Raw genomic sequence first — 20,022 nt, 5'->3', positions numbered from 1 at the left:
ACTGCTGTGCCCGCAGAGAAGAGTTCTTTGGCTAAGGTGCTGAAAATGTATGAAACTCGAGTTTCAGTACCTGACCCAAGAACACCTCAGCTCCAAGTTTGGGTTGAGGCGTGAGTATTTCTATTTCATGCTACTCTATATATTTTATGAACAGATATTTGACAGTATCACTAATTTTTGAACAGATTAAGATATTCCTTTCAAGACATGTTTTTGAGCTCATAAGATACTGTATGATACACTGTTAAAGATTAGGCTACCAGTATTTTAAATGGTTACAATCAGTAGAGCTGCAATGATTGGTCGATTCATCAGTCAAATCTTAGAAAATTAGGTGCAAATATTTCCAGGCCATCTCTGTCATTACAAGGCTCAGGCACAGCGCCCAGGCTGTTTTGGCCACCACCTTAGCTGAATGAATAAAATCAATGCGGAGAGCATCACACCTCAGTGACTCTTGTTGGTCCCGTATAACTTATTTTTAAGAACTAGTTTTTTTGTTAAGCTTTCTGTAGGTTGTTTATTTATTATTTGCTCAAGCTTTTCTGACTGTTCGGATAGAGTGATGCAAAACTCCATTTATTTTTATCAAAAATGTAATTTTCTCTTGGAGGACGACCCTCAAACCTCCCTGCCAAATATGTGCACCCATCTTCCACAACCCTAGCGAACACATTTGTTAGAACTCCATTTGCATGCAGAGATGCCAGATGGTTGCAGCTTTTTAAATGTGAGAATTTGCTGTTTTCCGTTGTCTTAACATTATAACAAGTTGAATATCTTTTGGGTTTGGACAAATCAAGACATTTGAGGACCCTTGGAATCTTAAAAAACGTTTGTGGCCATATTTTAGTTTTCTGATGTTTTATGAAGTAAACTTCTAAGAGAACAATGGGCAGATTAATCAGTTGTGGTGCTAAAACTAACTCAACCAGCTACAACAGCAGCTACTTATAAATAAAAGCATCTTCGATAATTGTCAGCGCTGCTGACGGGGGGGAACATCAGGCCAGGGCCCTCTAACCCTTAAAATAATCTGCTCGCTGGGCTTTGGAGGTCATCTTTGGAGATGGGCATGAGCAAGACTATCAGCAGCCCTGCTAATAGTACAAAAAAATAAAAAGGGAAAACGCTCACAAGGACTGTTTTTATTATGAGTACTTTTAATTTTGATACTTGAAGTATATTTGACTACTTTTATTTAAAAGTATTTCTACCACCTTATTTAGTGGAAAAATACTGTGTTTATTGTGTTATTCCTGAATCACTTTATATACCGTTTATGCTCGGCGTCCACTGCAGTGGACATTTATGTAACTTCCAGAAAGTTTAATACTCTTTGGACCTGCTCTAAGGAAAAAACTTTCACACTGTTTGCATAAATGGGGAGGTGTGCTAAAGTGTATTGTCTCGCCATGTGCCTGTAGGGATAAGGACGGCAGGGACGCTGTGCAGTCAGAGCTCTGTCTCAGTAATGGAGGTCAGGGCCCCACAGCTGCCTGGAGCACCTAAGGGACGAGCTGCAGCCGCAGTGTTAGGGCCTGTGGAGCTCTGAGGACAGAGAGTATAGTCATCTGAACTTGTGCATCTTATCACTTAGTATTCTGGTCACGTTCTTTTTCCCTATTTATTATTTTTGTATAGAGTGTGTAAAAATAAAAAGTAAATCTTGGCTTGCGGTGGATTGCGGAGGGTTGTGTTCCTGTGGCCGACCACCCGCGGTGAGTACCAGGACTGGATGCATTATGTATTCTGCAGCCAACGTGAAGAAGAAAGTCGCCAATAAATAACCAGAACTATCAGTCTTGCTGCAGTAGAGTTGTTTCCTCATTTGTGGTTTCACATGACTGAGTTCAGTCTGCTCGGAGCCATTGGAAGCAGTTATTTTTACCATTTGATTGTATGGAAATTGACATCAAAGCCGGTGGGCTGCTGGTTGTCGTAACATCATGCAATCATGCATGTTGTGTAAATCTATGCACGCCATTACCATAACTGGGACTAACATCCAGCAGATACGTGCAGGCTAATTTGGAGGCCTCTGTATTTTAAGTCTTGTGTTTGATTTCAGATCAAGACACACCTTATCTTTGAAATTATCACCATTCATTAATGTGTAGCTTCTAATTGGCAGGAATTTATGAGGAACTTAATCGTGGAGACGGTAATAATTTCCAATATGAATCCATCACCAGCAAACAGAGATATAAAGCTTTCAACTACTGCATTTAGGTCAGTCCTGAAATGAATATTCCTCTGTTGCAGGGGACAAAAAAGACTTGACATAACCACTTAAAGCGGCTTTCCACATGAAGGGAAGAGTGTCTCCTCCAGCACTCTTGATTAAATTTTCACATGTAACAGTAGTTGAGTGTATCTGTCATTTTCCTCCCTTTCACCGTCAGTGAAGAGGCCCAGCGCTGTAATGCAGGTGCTGAAGAAAAGCCCTCCATCTTCTTAGTTAGTGTGATTTGGGCCTCATCGGACAAGGTCTGTTTTTATTCATCAACCTCTATTCATGCGACCGTCTCCTCATGACATCTCTAACAATAGCATTAACTGGCTAAGCAGTTCCGATTTTTGGAGCGCAGCTTCAGATTGCGAGAGATGGAGGCCTGTAATTGATGTCTCTGTGGAGGGGGGGTGATGGGGATGGAAAGATTAAATGAGAAATGAAAGGAGAGAGCCTGCCCTAATGAAAAGTATCTGCTTCGTCCGCAGTGGGTGCTTTGTGACTCTTTTTTTCTACCTAAATAAACTGCTGGCAGAGAATTTATCCAGCGTCTCCGCGCTGACAAAGAGTGAAGTATATCTTAGCCGGAGTCTTTTCTCTCTGCCGGTATCTATCTATTTTTCTATCTCGCTTGCTGGTATATCATGCAGCCACCCCTTTAATCTCGCTGTACACGGACCAGCTCGTCTGTGCTGCAGTGTCGGCTCAGGTTAGACTGATACTTGAGGAACTAAAGCTGTGGAAACACTGATTTTTCTTCTTTCCCTACACAGGAAACTAGTTAAATTTAAAGCACATTAGGTAATCAATGAGCATTATCCACCTCTAATAGGAACTTTCACACATTCTTATCCAATTCTCTGGTGCAACTCATTTAACTGTGTGTATCAACAACCCCTGCAGGTAGACTGTGGTTACTTTGTGCCATGGGGGGGTAAAAATCTATCCATTTCCCTCTTAAACATACAGAAAGTATGTTAAAAAGTGTTATCGACGCCATAGAGTACTGGCCCTGGCTGGCTCCAGCTACTGGGATTTCCCTGAGTTGCAGCGACTGGAACCATCGTGCACCAGTAATGAAACAATTTCACACAACAGCATATGCCCTGCGGTGCCAATCTTCCAATCCACTCCCAACCAGAGCAGGAAAAGTGCACCATGCAGTAAGAGGGAAATTAGATTTCAGATAGACAGATAGATTTTTAACTTTCACAGCCTCGTGTGTTCATTCTGGCTTCTGCCCACTGTGGTGAATCAAAATATGGTGGGTTTGACCAAGATGGTGCGACAAAGCAGCGGCAGGAGGGTAAGGAGGAGGGCGTGCATGAGAAGCATGGGTGCAGCATAGAGGAGACATAGTTCATCCTCATTTAATGGAGACTTATGGCCGGGGTTTGTCGCAGGTTGGACAGCCGTGTAGCCATTACCAGACCATTTACTCTACATCTTGTAAAGGTCACAAGAGCACAGAGGTTCAGTCCATCAGTCATAACATGCCTGGATCTCTCCAGTCACATCCCCATATCATGATAAACGATGAAAAATGACTGCAGCTGCAGCTCCGCCAACTACATTTTGATCGATCTCTCTTCACATATGCAGTCTGTTTACCCTCGCAGGTTATCACAGCTGGCAGTCTCAATAAAATCAACCGCTGCGTTCGGCCTTATGTATGTATTCATTTAGTGACCGTTAGGCCAGTCCTGTGATTGAATTTTACTTGGGTTATAGACTCATGTATCAGCCATCTGATATATTAATCCAAGATCTTGAGCCGGATGTATAAAACAAAGAAGGTTTACAGTTAAAACTGTGTGAATGCACAAAGACAGAAATATGGATACATCTGTACTGTATGTGAACTAGTGTACTGATGGTCCTGTTTTATATCCACATATATATATATATAAGGACACAGTGCTTAATCATCCGTTTGCATATCAATACTTGCCTCTCCACCAGTCCCTCGACCTGTCAGTGTAAAGAAAGGCATGGTAAAGTATATAGTCAGTCAAACTTTAGCTAATAGTTATTTTACTCAACCATTATTAGAAACACTGACCCCTGCTTAAGGCACTCGTATCATTACTTCATCACGTGTATCTACAAACCATCATTGGTAAGAATCAGTCAGGTCTGTCATTATCATCAAACATCAGAAAGATAATCAATGATCAACAAGAAATAACACACATAAGACAATCATCAGTATACACAGTTTGTCCACAGATGACTTTGCTTTGAATTGTGTAAAACAATTACAGTCATTGTGTCGGTGAATTCCCTGTTGGATTATGTTTTCAGGAAAATCCTTGAATGAACGCCACTTTTATTCAGTGTCCTTGGGTTTTTCATTTAATGCTTATTTATTTTTTCCATAGACAGTGATGTTTTTGTAATATGAATATTAATTTTGATTAGACTAATTGCTCCCACAAAAGTAATACATTAATTGTAAGTTTATAAATGTGCCTTTATGTTATGTGTACACTACAGGGATCATGCACAATCAATACTATTGGCTGGCACCTAAGTGACTAATGTTGTAGTATTTTATTCCATCCATCATGTACATTTTCCACTCCACTTGATCACACTCAGCTTAATCTAGTAAACCACATGTATGCATTAGGGCTGCAACTAAAGATTATTTTCACTATTGATTATTCTGCCTATAATTTTGAAGATTAATCCATTAATCATTTGGTCTGTAAAATGTCAAGAAATTGTGAAAAATGCTCATCACAATTTCCCAAAGCCGAAAATGGCACCTTGAAACTGTTCCTTTTGTCCACTCAGCAGTCCAAAACCCAGAGACTCTTCATTAACTGTCAAAGATGAGAAAGAAAAGCAGCAAATGTTTGACATTTGATTGTCCAAGTTGGCAACTAATTTTCTTTTGATTGACTAATTATAAAAGCAGCTTTAGCTGAAGTATGTGTAATGTACACATACTTCGGCTAAAGCTCTTTCTGTTTGTATAGATACTAGTTAAAGGTGCCCTGTGGAGTTTTTGACCACTAGTAGAGCTATGGAGCAACGTTTTTATGAGTGGTGATGCCATGTCACCTGTGTTTGCACTGCAAATGAGTAAAAGCAGATGTAAACAACAATGGAACAAACATGGAAGCTTTAACAGGGATAAAAATGGTTTCTGTTTGTATGCATCTTTTATACCTCAGGCCTTTGGTGTCCGTGTTTCATCTCTTCCTGGTATAATGGTGGTCTCAGTGCAGCTTCAGTTGGGAAAGAATAAAATTCACTGAATATTTTTATAGTATGAAAAAGGTCATGTTTGTAGACATCCATATATAGGCTCTCCCTGATACCTGCATATTGCTTTTGGTACTGTCAATCAAAAACCTTTATTGGCTGATCCAGGAGTATTGTTTCTCTTCAATAAAACCAACAAACTCTAGTCTTACCTATTTACCGATTCTTCTTCTTCACACCACTCCCTCTCTCTCACACTGTTTCCTGCCCTCCTCTGTGGTAAGGCGTCGGAGAATGCGGTGGCTGTTATTAATGGTCCATGAGGAAGTGGTGTTCCTCTGCTGGCTCACTATTGATGAGCTGTACAGCTGCATCTCTCCCCTCCCCAATCCCTCCCTCCCTCCACTCCCCACCCCCTCCGTAAGTAAACTTGTCAGGCCTGATGCATTGCCTGCACACGCTCAAATGCAAATCACGCAGCAGCGGAGCTTTATCTCAAACCAAACAAGAGACGCGGCAGAACATCCTGGATGCTTAGTCCCAACAGAGCTGCTGTATCTGAGAGGCTCTGATTAAAGGAGTGCCAGCAGAGCTCTGCTGCTGGTTACACAGCATTAGGTGGCTTGCCTGCGGAATTTGCTTTAATGCAATGGGAAATGAGCTTAACAGATAGAGCAGCCTTATCAGCAGCGGATGAGATTTTTGGTCAGGTTATACCCAGTCAGGTTTAAGTCCGATTTTTTGGTGACTAACAAGAAGGTGCTTCATTTCTGAAGGTAAAAAATCTGCGTTAAAAATAGTAACTCACATAAAGGAGAAGCGGTTGTCCTCGACTTAAATGAACGTTTCACCCGAATATGGAATTCCAGTCATTATCTACTCATCCCCAAGCCAATGGAAAAGTCAGGTAAAGTTTCATAGTTCACAAAACATTTCTGGAGCTTCACAGTAAAAGAACATTTGTAGCATTCTCCTAAACAACTGAAGTAGATGGGGACTTATAAGAAACATATGTATATATATAAATATATTAAAAAAAAACACCCACTTTGATTTGAAAAGACATTATCTAACGGTTTCTAGCAGAAGTCCTCACTGTAGCAGCTAAAAGCATTAGAGCGCACACGTCTGAAGTGGGTGCACGAGCTCGGCTGTTCATTGAGGATGTAAATAATGCCTTTTTGAATCAACTTGGATTTTTCCAGACAAGCTGTATGGATACATTTAAGGTTTTGTTTTGTTTTTTTCTTTTTTAAAAAGGTGCAATATGTAAGAATTTTGTTTTTAGACATTCAAAAATGAACTGTTATCAACCAAACGGGAAGAAATTCTGCAAAACTGTTTTGTGGACTATAAAACTGTCACATTCGACTTTCCATGGGTGCATTGGGGTGAGTAGATAATGACTGCATTGTCTTACTGTTACTTTAAATTGAAGAGAAAAAAAAGCTTCCCCTAAAACAATAAAAAATAAGAACAGGAATCAGTTTCATCACGAGAGAGGAAGTCCAAGGGTATCTTTTTAATGGAGCTTTCAGCAACATTTACTGTTCATTTTCTTCAAATGAGCAGTGAGAGGCAATCTTTCCGACTGGCTGCCGTCCATACCAGCTCAGATTTATGTCTGTGAGAATCTGTGAGTCGCCACTCTGCCCTGCACTGTGTAATCACTGTTATCCTTGTAAGAGTAATTGCAAATGAGTGTCCTTGTTAAATCTGTATATAGATGATTTAAGCCCATCTGAGAGCTGCACTGGATCAGTGTGATCAATAAAAACCCGTCCTTCGTCCCAGACGTCTTTGATTACCTCTCTGTGTTTTATACCACAGTATGCAGCTTTTGCATATGAAGAAAACAAATTGTTTTCCACCGAATCCTCTTGTTCTACACTATCTGTGATTTGTTTTCCTTCTGCCATCCCTCTTTGGCTTTGCTCTTCCTCTCCTTCTTTTGTTTGAGGGCTCTTCACCCAGCCCACGGATTCTGTCTCGCCCCTCTAATTTATTTCTCCCTCTCCAGGATAAATGCCTTGTAAGAGCCTTGTGTTTTCCTCCCTCTCCATCACAACGTATTTATGATGTGCCTGCTGTGTGGGCTATTAGTCAGGGTCATGGTATCCACTGTAGAAGCAGGCTGGGTTGGACAGTCATACCTGGGGTCCATCACAAGCACTTCAGACTGGTCTACACCATCTTCCATTAATCTCTCTCCAGGGCCTCTTCTGGCTGCCTCACAGCCACTTTGTGCAGCAGAGTTATGCTCTTCCTGCTACTTCCTGACTTTGATACGACACAACTCCTGCTAATGGGATTCAATTAACTCCTTCTATGGACACTAAAAGGTATTAGACCCCTGACTGGTTCCGAAAGGCATCTGTTAAAGTGTTGGTGCACCCAACTCCTGTTTTCTCTCTGTCTCTGCTTTAAATGATCAAATAAATGTAAAACGCAATAAATACATGTATAAATAGATACATTTTCGTTTCTGAAACTGGCATTAAAAACAAAAAAAGTTTTTTTTTATTTCAGTTGTGTTAGTTAAAAAACTAAAAATTGAAATTGAAATACAGGGCGTTCTTTCTTTTTTATCATCAAAAGAAAAACAAAGTGGTTTGATTTTATTTCTCTTCATTTATTTCTGTGTGACAGACAGTGTTGGCAACAGTTTTAATAAAATATATTTGGTGACGTCACATTCAACAAGCCTTAATTGAATCATGATGTGTATTACAGTATATGTATATTATATAATATAACGTGAGGCATTATTACTGTAATGTGGGTCTTTTGCCCTTTTTGGCCGCTCCAAGCAGTGCTTCCGCAGCAGCACTAATAGATATGCAGCAAAATCCATGTAGTGGTGGCTTGACCGCAGTAAGATTCATGCAGGTGACAGGGCTTGCTTTGCCATGACTGATTTGCAAGAGCAGAATTCTCTTGAAAATGTTAGCCTGGGCCAGAACAACACTGCCAATCCTGAAGTCTGTGCTCTTGTCTTGTAATTGATCAAACCCGGACTCATTCCTTTATGATCATGAAAAAGAAAAATGCCTTGTTTTTCAAAAAGGAAAATCAAATAAGCACTTTTGTTTTTTTAATACATGTTTCTCAAAAGGAGATCAAATGACTGCCAACCCTTTAATGCTTAAAGCCAAGGTAAATCAGGTATTTTAATCATTTGTCAAAATCTACATTTGATGCTTTTGCTCAAAGTAATTTTGGCTAAGGCTACTGTAAGGTAAAGAGGCTGAAAATGCTATTATTTAATATGTTTAATATGTTACTTTTTATACTTCCTATAGTCAATAAATCCGATGCAAAAACAAACACAATGAATAGATCCACAAATCAGTCAGTCAAAGTCTGATGTCTTCTCTCTGTGCGCCACACAGCTCCATTGTTGTTGAAAAGCTATTAAAAACACACCAACGGGCTACAGTTGCAACGGGTGACATGTTCCTTCATTATCATGAACACACACTGCAGTTTATTTGGACTCAGTCCCACGCCATCCTGCTGCCACAAATACTCAAAATTGTGTATTGATCTGCAGCTGAAAATAGTCGCCAGCAAGCAACAGATTCACTGTTTCTACCTGTTTTTGTAATGTTTGATGAAAAGTACAAAAAGAAAATAACTTTTTTTGGACATTACTGAGGCGTTTTCAAAAATGAAAATAAACATACATGACTCCTTATCAAAAATGTACATTTTTCAGTATTAAGAGTGAGCATGATATTTGTTAACAATGCGGCAGAATATAGAAGAACGCCCGCCTTATCATGTAAGTGTGACCATTTGAATAAAAAAAAAGGAAATTCAGAAAAAAAGACTAATATTGGGCTTTCCCCTCAGAATTCTGTCACATCATGGGGAAGCCTCTGTAACAGAATTTAGACCATCACTGAAAGCCGTATTAATGAGATTCTTAGCTGCCTCTTGCAGGCTTTGCCAGCTGTTAAGTAAAATCCCCCCACACCACATAGAGGATTACTCTGATCAGCCGTCTCATTTGAAACTACTAATAAGAAAAATACGTGATTGTTTGCTTGTGCGCAATCTGATGCCACACTGCTATAGATTTTCCTGCAGGAGAAATACAGTGAGTGACTTGGATAGGGACGGCTTCGAAAGCACATGTTAATATTTAACTGGGTTGAAACAGTCGGGAAGTACAAGTTAGGTGGGATTCTGCCTGCTTGATATTATTTCCTCTGCCAGCTAGAATAAAGACAGTGTGTCGAAGTTGAGACGGGAGGACAAGCCAAACACAGATAACACATTCCAGGCATTGTATCTAACGACAAGCTTGCGTCTTGTTTGGCAAATTACCTCTCCTACCTCTCAAAGAGGAAGGTGCCTCTTTCTTGCACATTTATTTATTTCTCCCTCTTTGTTCTCTCCCTGTAAAGCTTGTCAGCTGTGATAGTGGCTCACTAAAGTTATCTGGGGCCCCGCTGTCCACGTCTCTAGGTGTTTTTTGCAGCTCTGCGTGGCGGCGCGTTGCTCTGGGACTGTGCCGAACGGCGCGGCGCTCTCGCCTCTGATAAGCAATTAGCAGTCAAAGCCGCTTTCTCTCACATTCAAGTTATTATTATGTGGAAATTTGAGTATTCTTGGTCCCACATTGGCCGGATCCTCCGTCGCTGCGATGAGCACAAATAATTCATTCCCACAGTCGTTACCGCTTTAGCTTGTGTGACACTGACGGATTCATTATAATTTTATTCATTTTTAAGTAAACATCAAACCCGCAAACAACCTCAGCTAACCACACACACACTTCCTTCCAGACACGCACGCACACATCAGTAAGAATTCAGCAGAATGCACGTGGCTTTTCTAATTACATGGGCATGCCCTCCTGCTGCCAGAGAGGCTCATTTGGGCACTGAGAGGAACGTGCGCACTAAAAGCAAAGGAGGCTGGGAAGGATGAGTCTTAATGAGGGGAATCAGTGGAACGTGTCTGATGGTGACATTTCTTCCTGGAACTGGAGGGCTCTCGATGAAAGGCAGGCCTTCACCGCGGGGCCTGCTCCACCACTCAGCCCTCTCATCCTCGTGTAACCGGGCACGGCGCAGCACAACAAGCAGCCCTCACACAGGAGGCAATTAAAACTCTGATCTGCTTACACACCCGGAAACACTTGGTTGGCTGCGGGCTGAGGGGAAGGGGGGGGTAATGATATTTGTTTGTCAGCAGGAACGGCAAAAGCGGTGGTCCAAAATTAGCAGTCTTAGTAGTTTATTGCAACATACTATATTTCTTCAAACTTATACATTAATAAAGAAAACAGATGGAGCCGCGAAAGGAAACACAAAAAGCTACACTGGGGGAGTAGGCCAAATGGGATAGTATTAAGGAGAAGCTGGCACTGAGTCAGAGTAGCTCTTTAACAGCAGCGGCACTGCTGCCAAGCCTTAATACGATCTGTTAGTGAAGAGGGTCCTGGGACTGCAGTGGGCTCAGTGCGGGTGGAGTTAGATGTGCAGTCAAAGTCTGCAAAAGCTTCAGAAGCAAGGACACCGAAGCTGAAACCATCAAAGGAAAACTCTGATGTTATTGTTGTTCTATCAAAATGGGACGTTATTGATGTGATGAAAGTAGGTTTGAGATCCTGGAACGTAGGTCCAACACAGAAACATGAGACCGTCAGACAAGTTGTTGTCCTTATCGACTCCCCCCCCCGTGCTGACGGAAAGCTGGGTGAAGTTTCATAGTCCATAAAACATTTCTGGTGCAAAAAAACATTGCAAGACATTCAGTTTACACATATTTGTGTAAACTGTTCCTTTAATGTTGCTAAAACTCACACCAAAAGATGTAAGTGTGCACAACTAGGGCAAGTATAGTAGGTCAAAGTTGAACAAAGGAGTCAGGCTGTGAGGTGACAGTTTAGGTTTTCATTTTACTGTTCATCTTTGTTCTCTAGTCCACATAAATTTGTTAAAATCTTTTACGCAACTTCTTCATATTTTATTTAATACCGCCATGTTTGATTGATGAGCAGTCTGTTTTTTATGGTGTCACTGTCACTCTCCATCGTATGTAGATGTCGCTTTGCTTCTTGAATAAATCTTACCAACCAGATTGTTGATGTTCTTGCATCACCAGAGCTTGAACTCTTCACCCTCTGTCGTTCCCAAATCGATGTGGGTTCACAGACCTTTTCACAGCCGGCAGTTTGACTTGTATTAGCAGGAAAATCACACCTGGAACTAATAACATTAACGATGCTCTGGTCCAGCAATGACTGCAATTAGTGATATGCGTTGCACCTGTGTTTGACATGTCAGAGTGTTTTCTCCCTGGTCATGTGTGTCCCCTCTGTAATAGCTCTAGGTCCCTATTATGGTGGCTGCTGTTTCAAGGTCGGAGCGATAACGTGCTTTTTTAAAGCGGTTCAACAATCGGTCAACCCACAGAACTTAACCAACAATTTTAGTAATTGATTCATTTTTTTCCCAAAGCAAATGCTCTCTGTGAAATAAACATATTGCACTTTGGACAAGACAAGCAGTTTGAAGCAGCTCTAGGAAATATTTCACTATTTTTTCTGAGATTTTATAGATAGAACCATTCATAGATGGGTCAAAATGATCACAATCTCTAAAAGGCTCATTGTGTCTAAACTGTGTGTGTCAGTGGGAGATGATTCAATGGATGAAATCAAGTAGAACATATGACACACACCCATGATCGGTTTAACCAGGCTATTCATTTTTAGATTTTCTGAAGTACACCTGTGTTTTCTGACTAATTAAAAAACACTACACAGCTTTGCGCTCGACTTTGCGCACCATGCTTATGGCTTTTAAAGCCTGTGGTTTGTGTGATAATGGCAGAATAGTGAGTGTAACCATTAGAGGCCAGACAGGGTTGGGTCACCTTCACAGGCTAAGAGCCAGGCTGTTGTTGTCCTCCATCAGCTGGAGAACCCCCCTCAGTGCTCTGGCACTGCTGCCCATTATTTCTGGCTATCTGGGTGACCTGTGGCTGCTGTGTCATTTTCACAGCACAGGGCTAATTGCACCAAATGGTGGTACATTTTGAGGGAATAGATGCGTTAGGCACTCGGTGCTGACCGCCTGGTGCCAACCATTAGCTGTAATTTACTTCATAGCTGCAAAGATTTTCCAGTAGTTGATGTATTAACACATTTACAAGCGAGCCTGTGGTGATGTAACTGAGCAATTATTTCTCTGGTGTCTACGATGCGTTTCTTTACCAATTTTCCCCTGACAGCATGTAGCAAAGAAAGTTTAATAGCTATAAGTATAATGTTTTCTTCTGCTTCGCCTCGTCTAACACGCTTTGCTCTTTCCTTGTTGCAGCTGGCTGTACCTTTGATGAGGACTCAGACCCTGGCCTGTGTGAGTACCGACAAGGCCAAGAGGACGACTTTGACTGGCAGCTGATCAGGACCTACAATTGGCCACACCCGACCCCGGATCTTCTACGAGGTAGAACTCAACATGTGTCACAGATGAGCTTTAAGGGGTCAAAACGCACCACCTTAGTTGACTTTTAGCATAAAATCCAGCTCAGATTGAGTACACTGCAGAATATCCTACATGATCTAATATCGCAGGGTTGTTGTTGTTGCTGGAACATCATAATTATTAATTCTCCAGGACCATCACTGTGACTGACCAATCTAGTTTTGGTAATGTTTAGCTTTGTGTCATGGTAAAAGAGCACAAAAATAAGCACATTGAAGAAGTTGTCATTTCTAGCATGGTTTTAACATTGTGAAAGGGTATATTTAAACCCAAAACGCCTTGCCTCAACCTAATCAAGTATTTCTGTTACCTAATGCTAAACAACTATGTTTGTGGCCTAAAACCAACCAAACTGCAACAGAAAACTGAAAAAATTTGAAAATTTAAAAAAACAATAATAAGTCGACAATATAAGAATATACTCCAAGTGAGACATGAACCCCAGTCTTCTGGGAGTCCTGTGGGTCACTTTGTGCTCAGTTGTAATGATGGTCCTGGAGCAACACTACTTATAACGTTGTAGGGACAACACCAACATGACGACATCAGATAACTAAAACTATTCCATACTGGAATAAACTCAACTGTCATTAACTTAACGTAAATATGTAGCTTTTATTAAATGTCTTGACCTCAGATTGAATGAGAAATGGAGCTGTAGTCTATGTGCCTGTGGCCGCTGTGCATAATACACACCTGCTGCTGTTGAGCAATTCACTCCAGACCAGTTGTGCACTGTGTTCACATTGGACAGCTCACATGCATGAAAATCAACAGGTGGAACTGAACATCTGTTCTAAATGATTTCAGGCAGTTTGAATAAGTATCTCCCTGTTTTTGGAGCAAACATTTAGGATGCTAAATGTGAAGTGAGCAGAGGGAAAGGACATGATGTTATTGTTTGTGTGGCCGGAGGGAAGCAACACACCAGGGGTGCACATTTATACAGGACGGGATTTGGAAAGATCCATCATCAAACATAATCATTCTTTGTGCCTCTGACTATTTCAGACCTGGAAAGCTATGTTTATCTGCATAGCACATTCAACAACAGTGCTTTACATAAGGTATACAAGGCATTAAGACAAGACATAAAATAAAGAGCAAGACAGTCTAAAAAGGCACATTTAAATTGGGTATAGAAGAGTAAAATAAAAGCTATAATAGAATAAAACTGGTAAAGCAGGAGAGTAAAATGTTCAGTGCAACTACAGCGCACCGCAAGGTATGAATGAATAGTCCCTAATGTAATTTAATAAAAGGCGGTGGCAAACAGCAGGGTCTTTTGCCTTGATTTAAAACAACTGAGAGTTGGAGCAGACCTAAGTCGTCTGGCACTGTGCTCTGAAAACTAAGTGCTTCCTCTGCATGTTCAGTTTTCAGCCTCGCGACATTAAGCAGACCTGTCTCAGACCATCTGAGAGGTCTGCACGGTTCATAACGCAGCGGCAGATCGGAGATGTAACGTGGCCCATTAACTATTCAGTGCTTCATAAACCAACAGAAGTATTTTAAAATGAACAAGCATGGCTGATCACAGTGGTTCCTCTGATCCCTTTTAATAGCATCAGACTCCCAACCAAGATGTATTAACAGCTCATTATTGGAGTAAAGTCGTACAGTGTCGCTCAAGCACGTCAACAGCAGCATCAGGTTGATTTTTCTTTCAATAGTCTTACCATCCAACCACAACAGTCGAGAAGTGAAATGCTGCACCTGCTCATTATTCTTTTATCAAGTCATTTTTGATCATTGTAAAGATTATTTTTCTGTTACCCGGCTGATTTAAATTATTTACCCCAAATAATAATATGGATTTATGTCATCACTGTGGTAATTTGCAGTTAGAATAATCACTGGCTAATGTTTGTGTTTTTGCATCAGTGTGGAGCAGGGATAGTAATTAAAAGGATTTACAGACAGTAATGGCAGTCTTTAACATTGGTTTGAGCCATTTTCTCAGTCATACATGGTCCCCATGGAAAATACAGTGTGATGATGTAGATGAGTCACCCCAGCCAGACAATGAGTTGCTAAAAATTCTGACACACTTTGAGTTACCTTCAGTTCTTGCTGTGCAAAGCATAATATTTGTGTTTTGGCCTTTTTTGCCCTGGGTTTGTATACTCTACAGTAATTTTAAACTAAAGTAATTATTTTGCATTCAGACAAGTTCTACACCATGGATTCCATCAGGGGTGTTCACCTATATTCTTATTTGAACCATTTCTACATCTCACTCATTTGTCATGTGAACACTTTGTGCGAGACATCCACACACATACAGTATGGAACTTCAGACTTGTGAGTCTTTATTTGAGAAATATGTGCTGGCAGACCTGAAAATGTTACCAAGGGAACAGGCGTAGGTAGGGTAACCACTGAGCTGTTATTTTCAAGACCATCCAGTCTGATGGCCAGTCAGTCATCAGCCCACGGGCTTAGTTCTGCAGTTAGGTTCCTGCTGCGGGTTTTTAAGGATTAATATTTTGTATAAACAAACATGCACCAGAGAAGCTCTGTCTGAAGTGTCTGGAGATATTTACTATCTAGTCCAGAAATAGAGTTATAAACAGTGTTGTTTGGGACAAAAACACATCACAGAATAACCCACCAGTCTGCTATAAAGCAGGCTCGCCGCAGCTTTTATGTCCTGTGCTGTTTTTCCGACCATTCATTATGGCAGCTCTGTGAATGTTCAGAATAAAATAATGACATATTTAATGAAAGCAAATTTACTGCACACTGACTGGGACTGTTTGTGCCACATTCTGTCAATTACCAGAGGGGGACTGCAAGTCCAAACATCAAGACTGAAATGAATTCAGAGTGATAATAATTGTATGGTTTTGAATGGGGAGTGTCCAAAGAAAATAAGCTGCAGTACCTTATTATCAATGCCAGTTCTGTGGGAGTTAGATGTAAGGCCTCATCAACTGAACCTCTGCAAAAAGAGTGATTTTTAATGGGAGTGCATGGTAATAATTCAGTCTTTTAATTTGGATTATCACCAGCACAGATCATTTAGATGTTTACTGTATTTCAGAAAATGTTCATTAAATATGGATTCATTAAGTTTTACAAAATGGACCTCTTTGACATTGTCACTGTGCTCAAAGCTGTTTTTTCATCGACAACATGAAGATAAAGAAGACTGAGGACTTTACACATCACAAGAGAAGAGGCAACAACAGGCAGCATGTTCTCACATATGGCACAATACTGCAGCCTGATCAGTGGCCTTAAGCTTCAAACCATGATGCTCTGAGAGGCAGTTCAGGAAGTGATGCTAGAGGGCAGACCTACGGCATCAAACTTTGAAGCACGGGGCCACTGACCGGGCTGCTGTATTTGATGCGTTAAGAGCTAGAACGTGCTGGGAGAGGACAGCACAGATTTGGATCTGTCCAGACTTAAGAAACCTGGATCAAGATTGATCCACATTCTGTCTCTACCCAGCTGGGACTGATTGCAGTCCACCCTCCCCTCGCCTAGCATCAGATACATCTCACACACAACTCAAGAGATCACACTTGCAATCAGATCTTTCCTCCAGACACCCTTTTGATTTAAAAGCAGTAAACTCTGACTGCTAAACAGAAAAAAATCCACACATTAGCTTGTTCGTGCAGCTAGAGAAGAGAGTCATGGTGACTGTTGTATCCTCGCCTCAGGGAGGGTATGAACTTCATCACCTTGTGCCGAGTTGTTCGGCAAATGAACCGTGTTTTGGAGGTTTGTCTTGCTACATGCACAATAAAGAGTGGACTGTGTGGTCCCTCAGTGTAGGGATGCATTTGTGTTTACCATATATCCTCCAAATGTGATGCGAGCAATGCAGAGCCAATTAATTCTTGTATTCAGGCTGCTCACACACTTTTGTCAGCTGTTTACATGAGAAGAATTGAGAGGGAACAGTTCATAGATATGCAGCAGTGTGTGACGACGCCGCCTCAGTCAAAACTGACAACTTTGTTGAGCCGTCGTGTTACTTCTTCAGGAAGCTCTAATCAATGTTTTAGTATTTTCAATGAATCCAGTCACTTTGTGTAACGTTTTCTAAAAATTAGAAACCAGCTAGTGAACATATTGGAACGTTTAGCAGATGTTTCGTAATTCAGTTTCCCCTAAACATATTTGCTATTGTAAATAAGTTCTATATAAACATAATTTCTAGGACAGAGGGCAGAATAAACACAACAGTGTCTCAGATATCTTGAAAAAAACAGTGTGAGCGCACTTTATTTCCTCTCTAGTTCAGTGTTAATGGATGTTGAAATGGACTTACAGCAGACGTCTGTGTTCTCACCAGGTTTCCTCAGTGATTTATGCCAAACAATCTTATTACCTTGGTCCCCGTTCCAATCATCGCCCTACTGACAGCTTGTTTTCCCACACTCAGTCCCTTGCTGCTTTTCTATTTAAGTTTGTCATGAATCTACACGGGTGGCCTGCTTCCAATCAGCGCTGACATTTAACATATATGTTTATTTAAAGCGCTCTGTTTTAAGAAAACACTGTCCAAACATACATCTGAGAGGGAAAACTTTGGAGAGAGGATGGTGCAGGTTTAAGGCTGCTGGCTCGGCTAAATTGTTGCAATTTGTGGAAGGAGCCGACAGATGCCCGGGATTTCATAATTCATTCGCAGTTAGTGCTTGTTCCGCTGTTCCAGGCACAGCTCCCCCGAGGCGGGCTGGGTATGTTAAGGAACTCCCTGGGATTGGTGGAGTCTAGCATGGGTCATTGCTGATTACACTTCCTGGTGTTCCTCAGGGGCCGGCAGTGCCACAAAGACCGCTTTTCATCTTCTTTCATCCATTAGAGAAGGTCAATTTCAGCCGGGATGAGTACATGCTCTGATGACTTGCATGCATCTCTCTGATGCTGCTGGATAAGATTTGATGTATAGCTGTGTGAGAGCTCATCATCAGAGGAACCTGTTGTGAGCCCTCTTATGGGGGTCATACATTACATTTACATAAACATTTATGAGGGGACTAGTAGCAAGTGTTACACTGACATCTGCTCCTTTATAAGTCTCTGGTATCAGCAGACATTATCATGTTATGATTTCTGATAATCTTTTTCTCACAAATATGAATTTTAACCCTTGTTTAGGAAATAGTCTGTTATTTTGTATAGAATGGTACATTGTGTGTATTAATGTTAATTTATTATGTGAACCAAACTGTGAATGCCAGTTAACTGCATTACAGCTGGGATATAGAAACACTATGAAATCTCATCACAACAAGCATTTCAGTTCAAAGCCCGAGAGGGGAGTTGAATTAGCAGAAACAAAGATATTTCTAACCATTCACATGGCAACCCTTTTAGAAGGCAGAGCCCACTTGCCAATAACCGGCACAGCAGGCTACTTTATTCTTGTATTCCAGTCCACACATTAGATTCAAATAGTACTTTCTACTCCACTGTTTTTCATTTATGGCTATGGTTACTATTATATTTATATATATATTTTCATACAAAACAAATGATGGGCATAGTTACTATGATAAATTATTGCAGATTAACATACCCAATGGTATATTAAAGGACCAGTGTTTGTGGGATTTAGTGGCAGCTAGTGGTGAGGTCGCAGATTGCAACAAACTAAATACCCCTCATCTTTTCCCAGGAGACTCACATTTTTCATTGTCCTCTAATAATAATAATAATAATAATAATAATAATAATAATAATGATAATAATAATAATAACAATAATGACAATAATAATAATAATAACAACAATAATAATAATTATACAGTATATAAGAGATTATAACTCACTTTTGTGCATTAATGGTTTTTGATTACACATTTTGATATTAATATTAACATACTTTATGTCAGTAATTGTTTTTACTTATAATTGAGTATTTTTTTATTGTGATGTTGTCACTTTTATTTAAATAATGGATCTGAGTTCCTGTTTGACCAGTAAACACACCACGCAACAAACTGAGACTACCTGCTTTTTACCAGCGTTAAGAGACACATCTGGCAACAGACACAGTGCTGATATGCACCGAACTGAGATTTTACATAAAGCTGACTGACCAAAGAATGTATACAAACAACAGTTATATTATTTTTTGTATTCTTTTCTATAGATTTTGTGTTTGGAGGTCATATCTACTGTTCTATGAGGGAATTTTGACCTCAATGGTATTTTAAGTTCAGCAAAGAAAGTAACTTAATATAATATGTGGTACTAATATCAACTGACATGAAAAAAAAAAAAAGCCTTATTACATAGCCCTACTTTGGATTGGAACATTTTCATCTGTACTGCATCAATATGGAGTCCAGTGAGACAAGTGGTTATATATTATCTGCTTGTTAAGCTTCCATGTGTATTTTCCTTTAGTTACCGTTGCGTCCATATGTAACACAAGACGTGTAATTGATTTGCTGTCAAGGTGTAAGTGAACGCACTGTCTTTGTTAGAGTGGAAATATTATTTTACCTGTTCATCTCAAGTGTGAAGTCAGCTTTATCGCTTGTGTTTTCACACAGCAGTGAAAACAGATCTGTATTTTCAAGCCTCTGGTTTATCCGGCAGCTCAGGAAGAATATGCAAGGTCAGAGTTTTCCAAGAGGACCTCTGAAGCAACACTGCAAATATACGTTTTACCTCGAGTTTTTCCAAGGGCTTTAAATTCTTTCTGAGGCGCTAAAGAGACTGCGATTGAGACAACAACTTAGTTTATTGGGCACTAGCAGCTCAATAGTATTGATTTGTGCCCACCAGCCAGTGGAATACCAATGACATGAAACATTGCAGCTAAAAAGGAACATGTTATGCCCTTCAGCTTCGCAGCCTTCTTTTCTTCTGAATCTCTCAGCCAGCCTTGTCAGTATTGTGATGCAGGATGTGAGATGCCAAGGCTCAGTGTCTGGAGCGATGTGGGAAGGCAGACATGATTGGTTTGCATAATAGACAGTGTTTCTGCTGTTCTTTTCATTGTAAAACTGAACAGGTTTTTGCTTTGTGGGATAATACAAAGCAGATTCAGGGGGCTTGACAGAGATTTTATTGGAGTTGAATTAAATTGAACCCACA

At 40.5% G+C, this 20,022-nt stretch overlaps 1 protein-coding gene across 6 annotated transcripts in view; it reads left to right on the top strand.

The window, feature by feature from the left end:
• ptprua (protein tyrosine phosphatase receptor type Ua) overlaps nucleotides 1-20,022 on the top strand; it is a 207,308-nt gene that overhangs the window by 43,003 nt on the left and 144,283 nt on the right. For all 6 annotated transcript variants that reach the window (XM_084379442.1, XM_084379441.1, XM_084379440.1 and 3 more), the window contains exon 2: nucleotides 12,784-12,912. In XM_084379442.1, coding sequence (XP_084235568.1) covers nucleotides 12,784-12,912 — 129 coding nt within the window. The remainder of the gene's footprint in view (nucleotides 1-12,783; nucleotides 12,913-20,022) is intronic.

Source organism: Pagrus pagrus (genome assembly GCF_965226575.1).
Source record: "Pagrus pagrus genome assembly, chromosome: 17".
Lineage (NCBI taxonomy): Eukaryota > Metazoa > Chordata > Actinopteri > Spariformes > Sparidae > Pagrus > Pagrus pagrus.
Note: the sequence above shows the minus strand (reverse complement) of the source record. Positions and strands in the feature narration are given on the sequence as shown.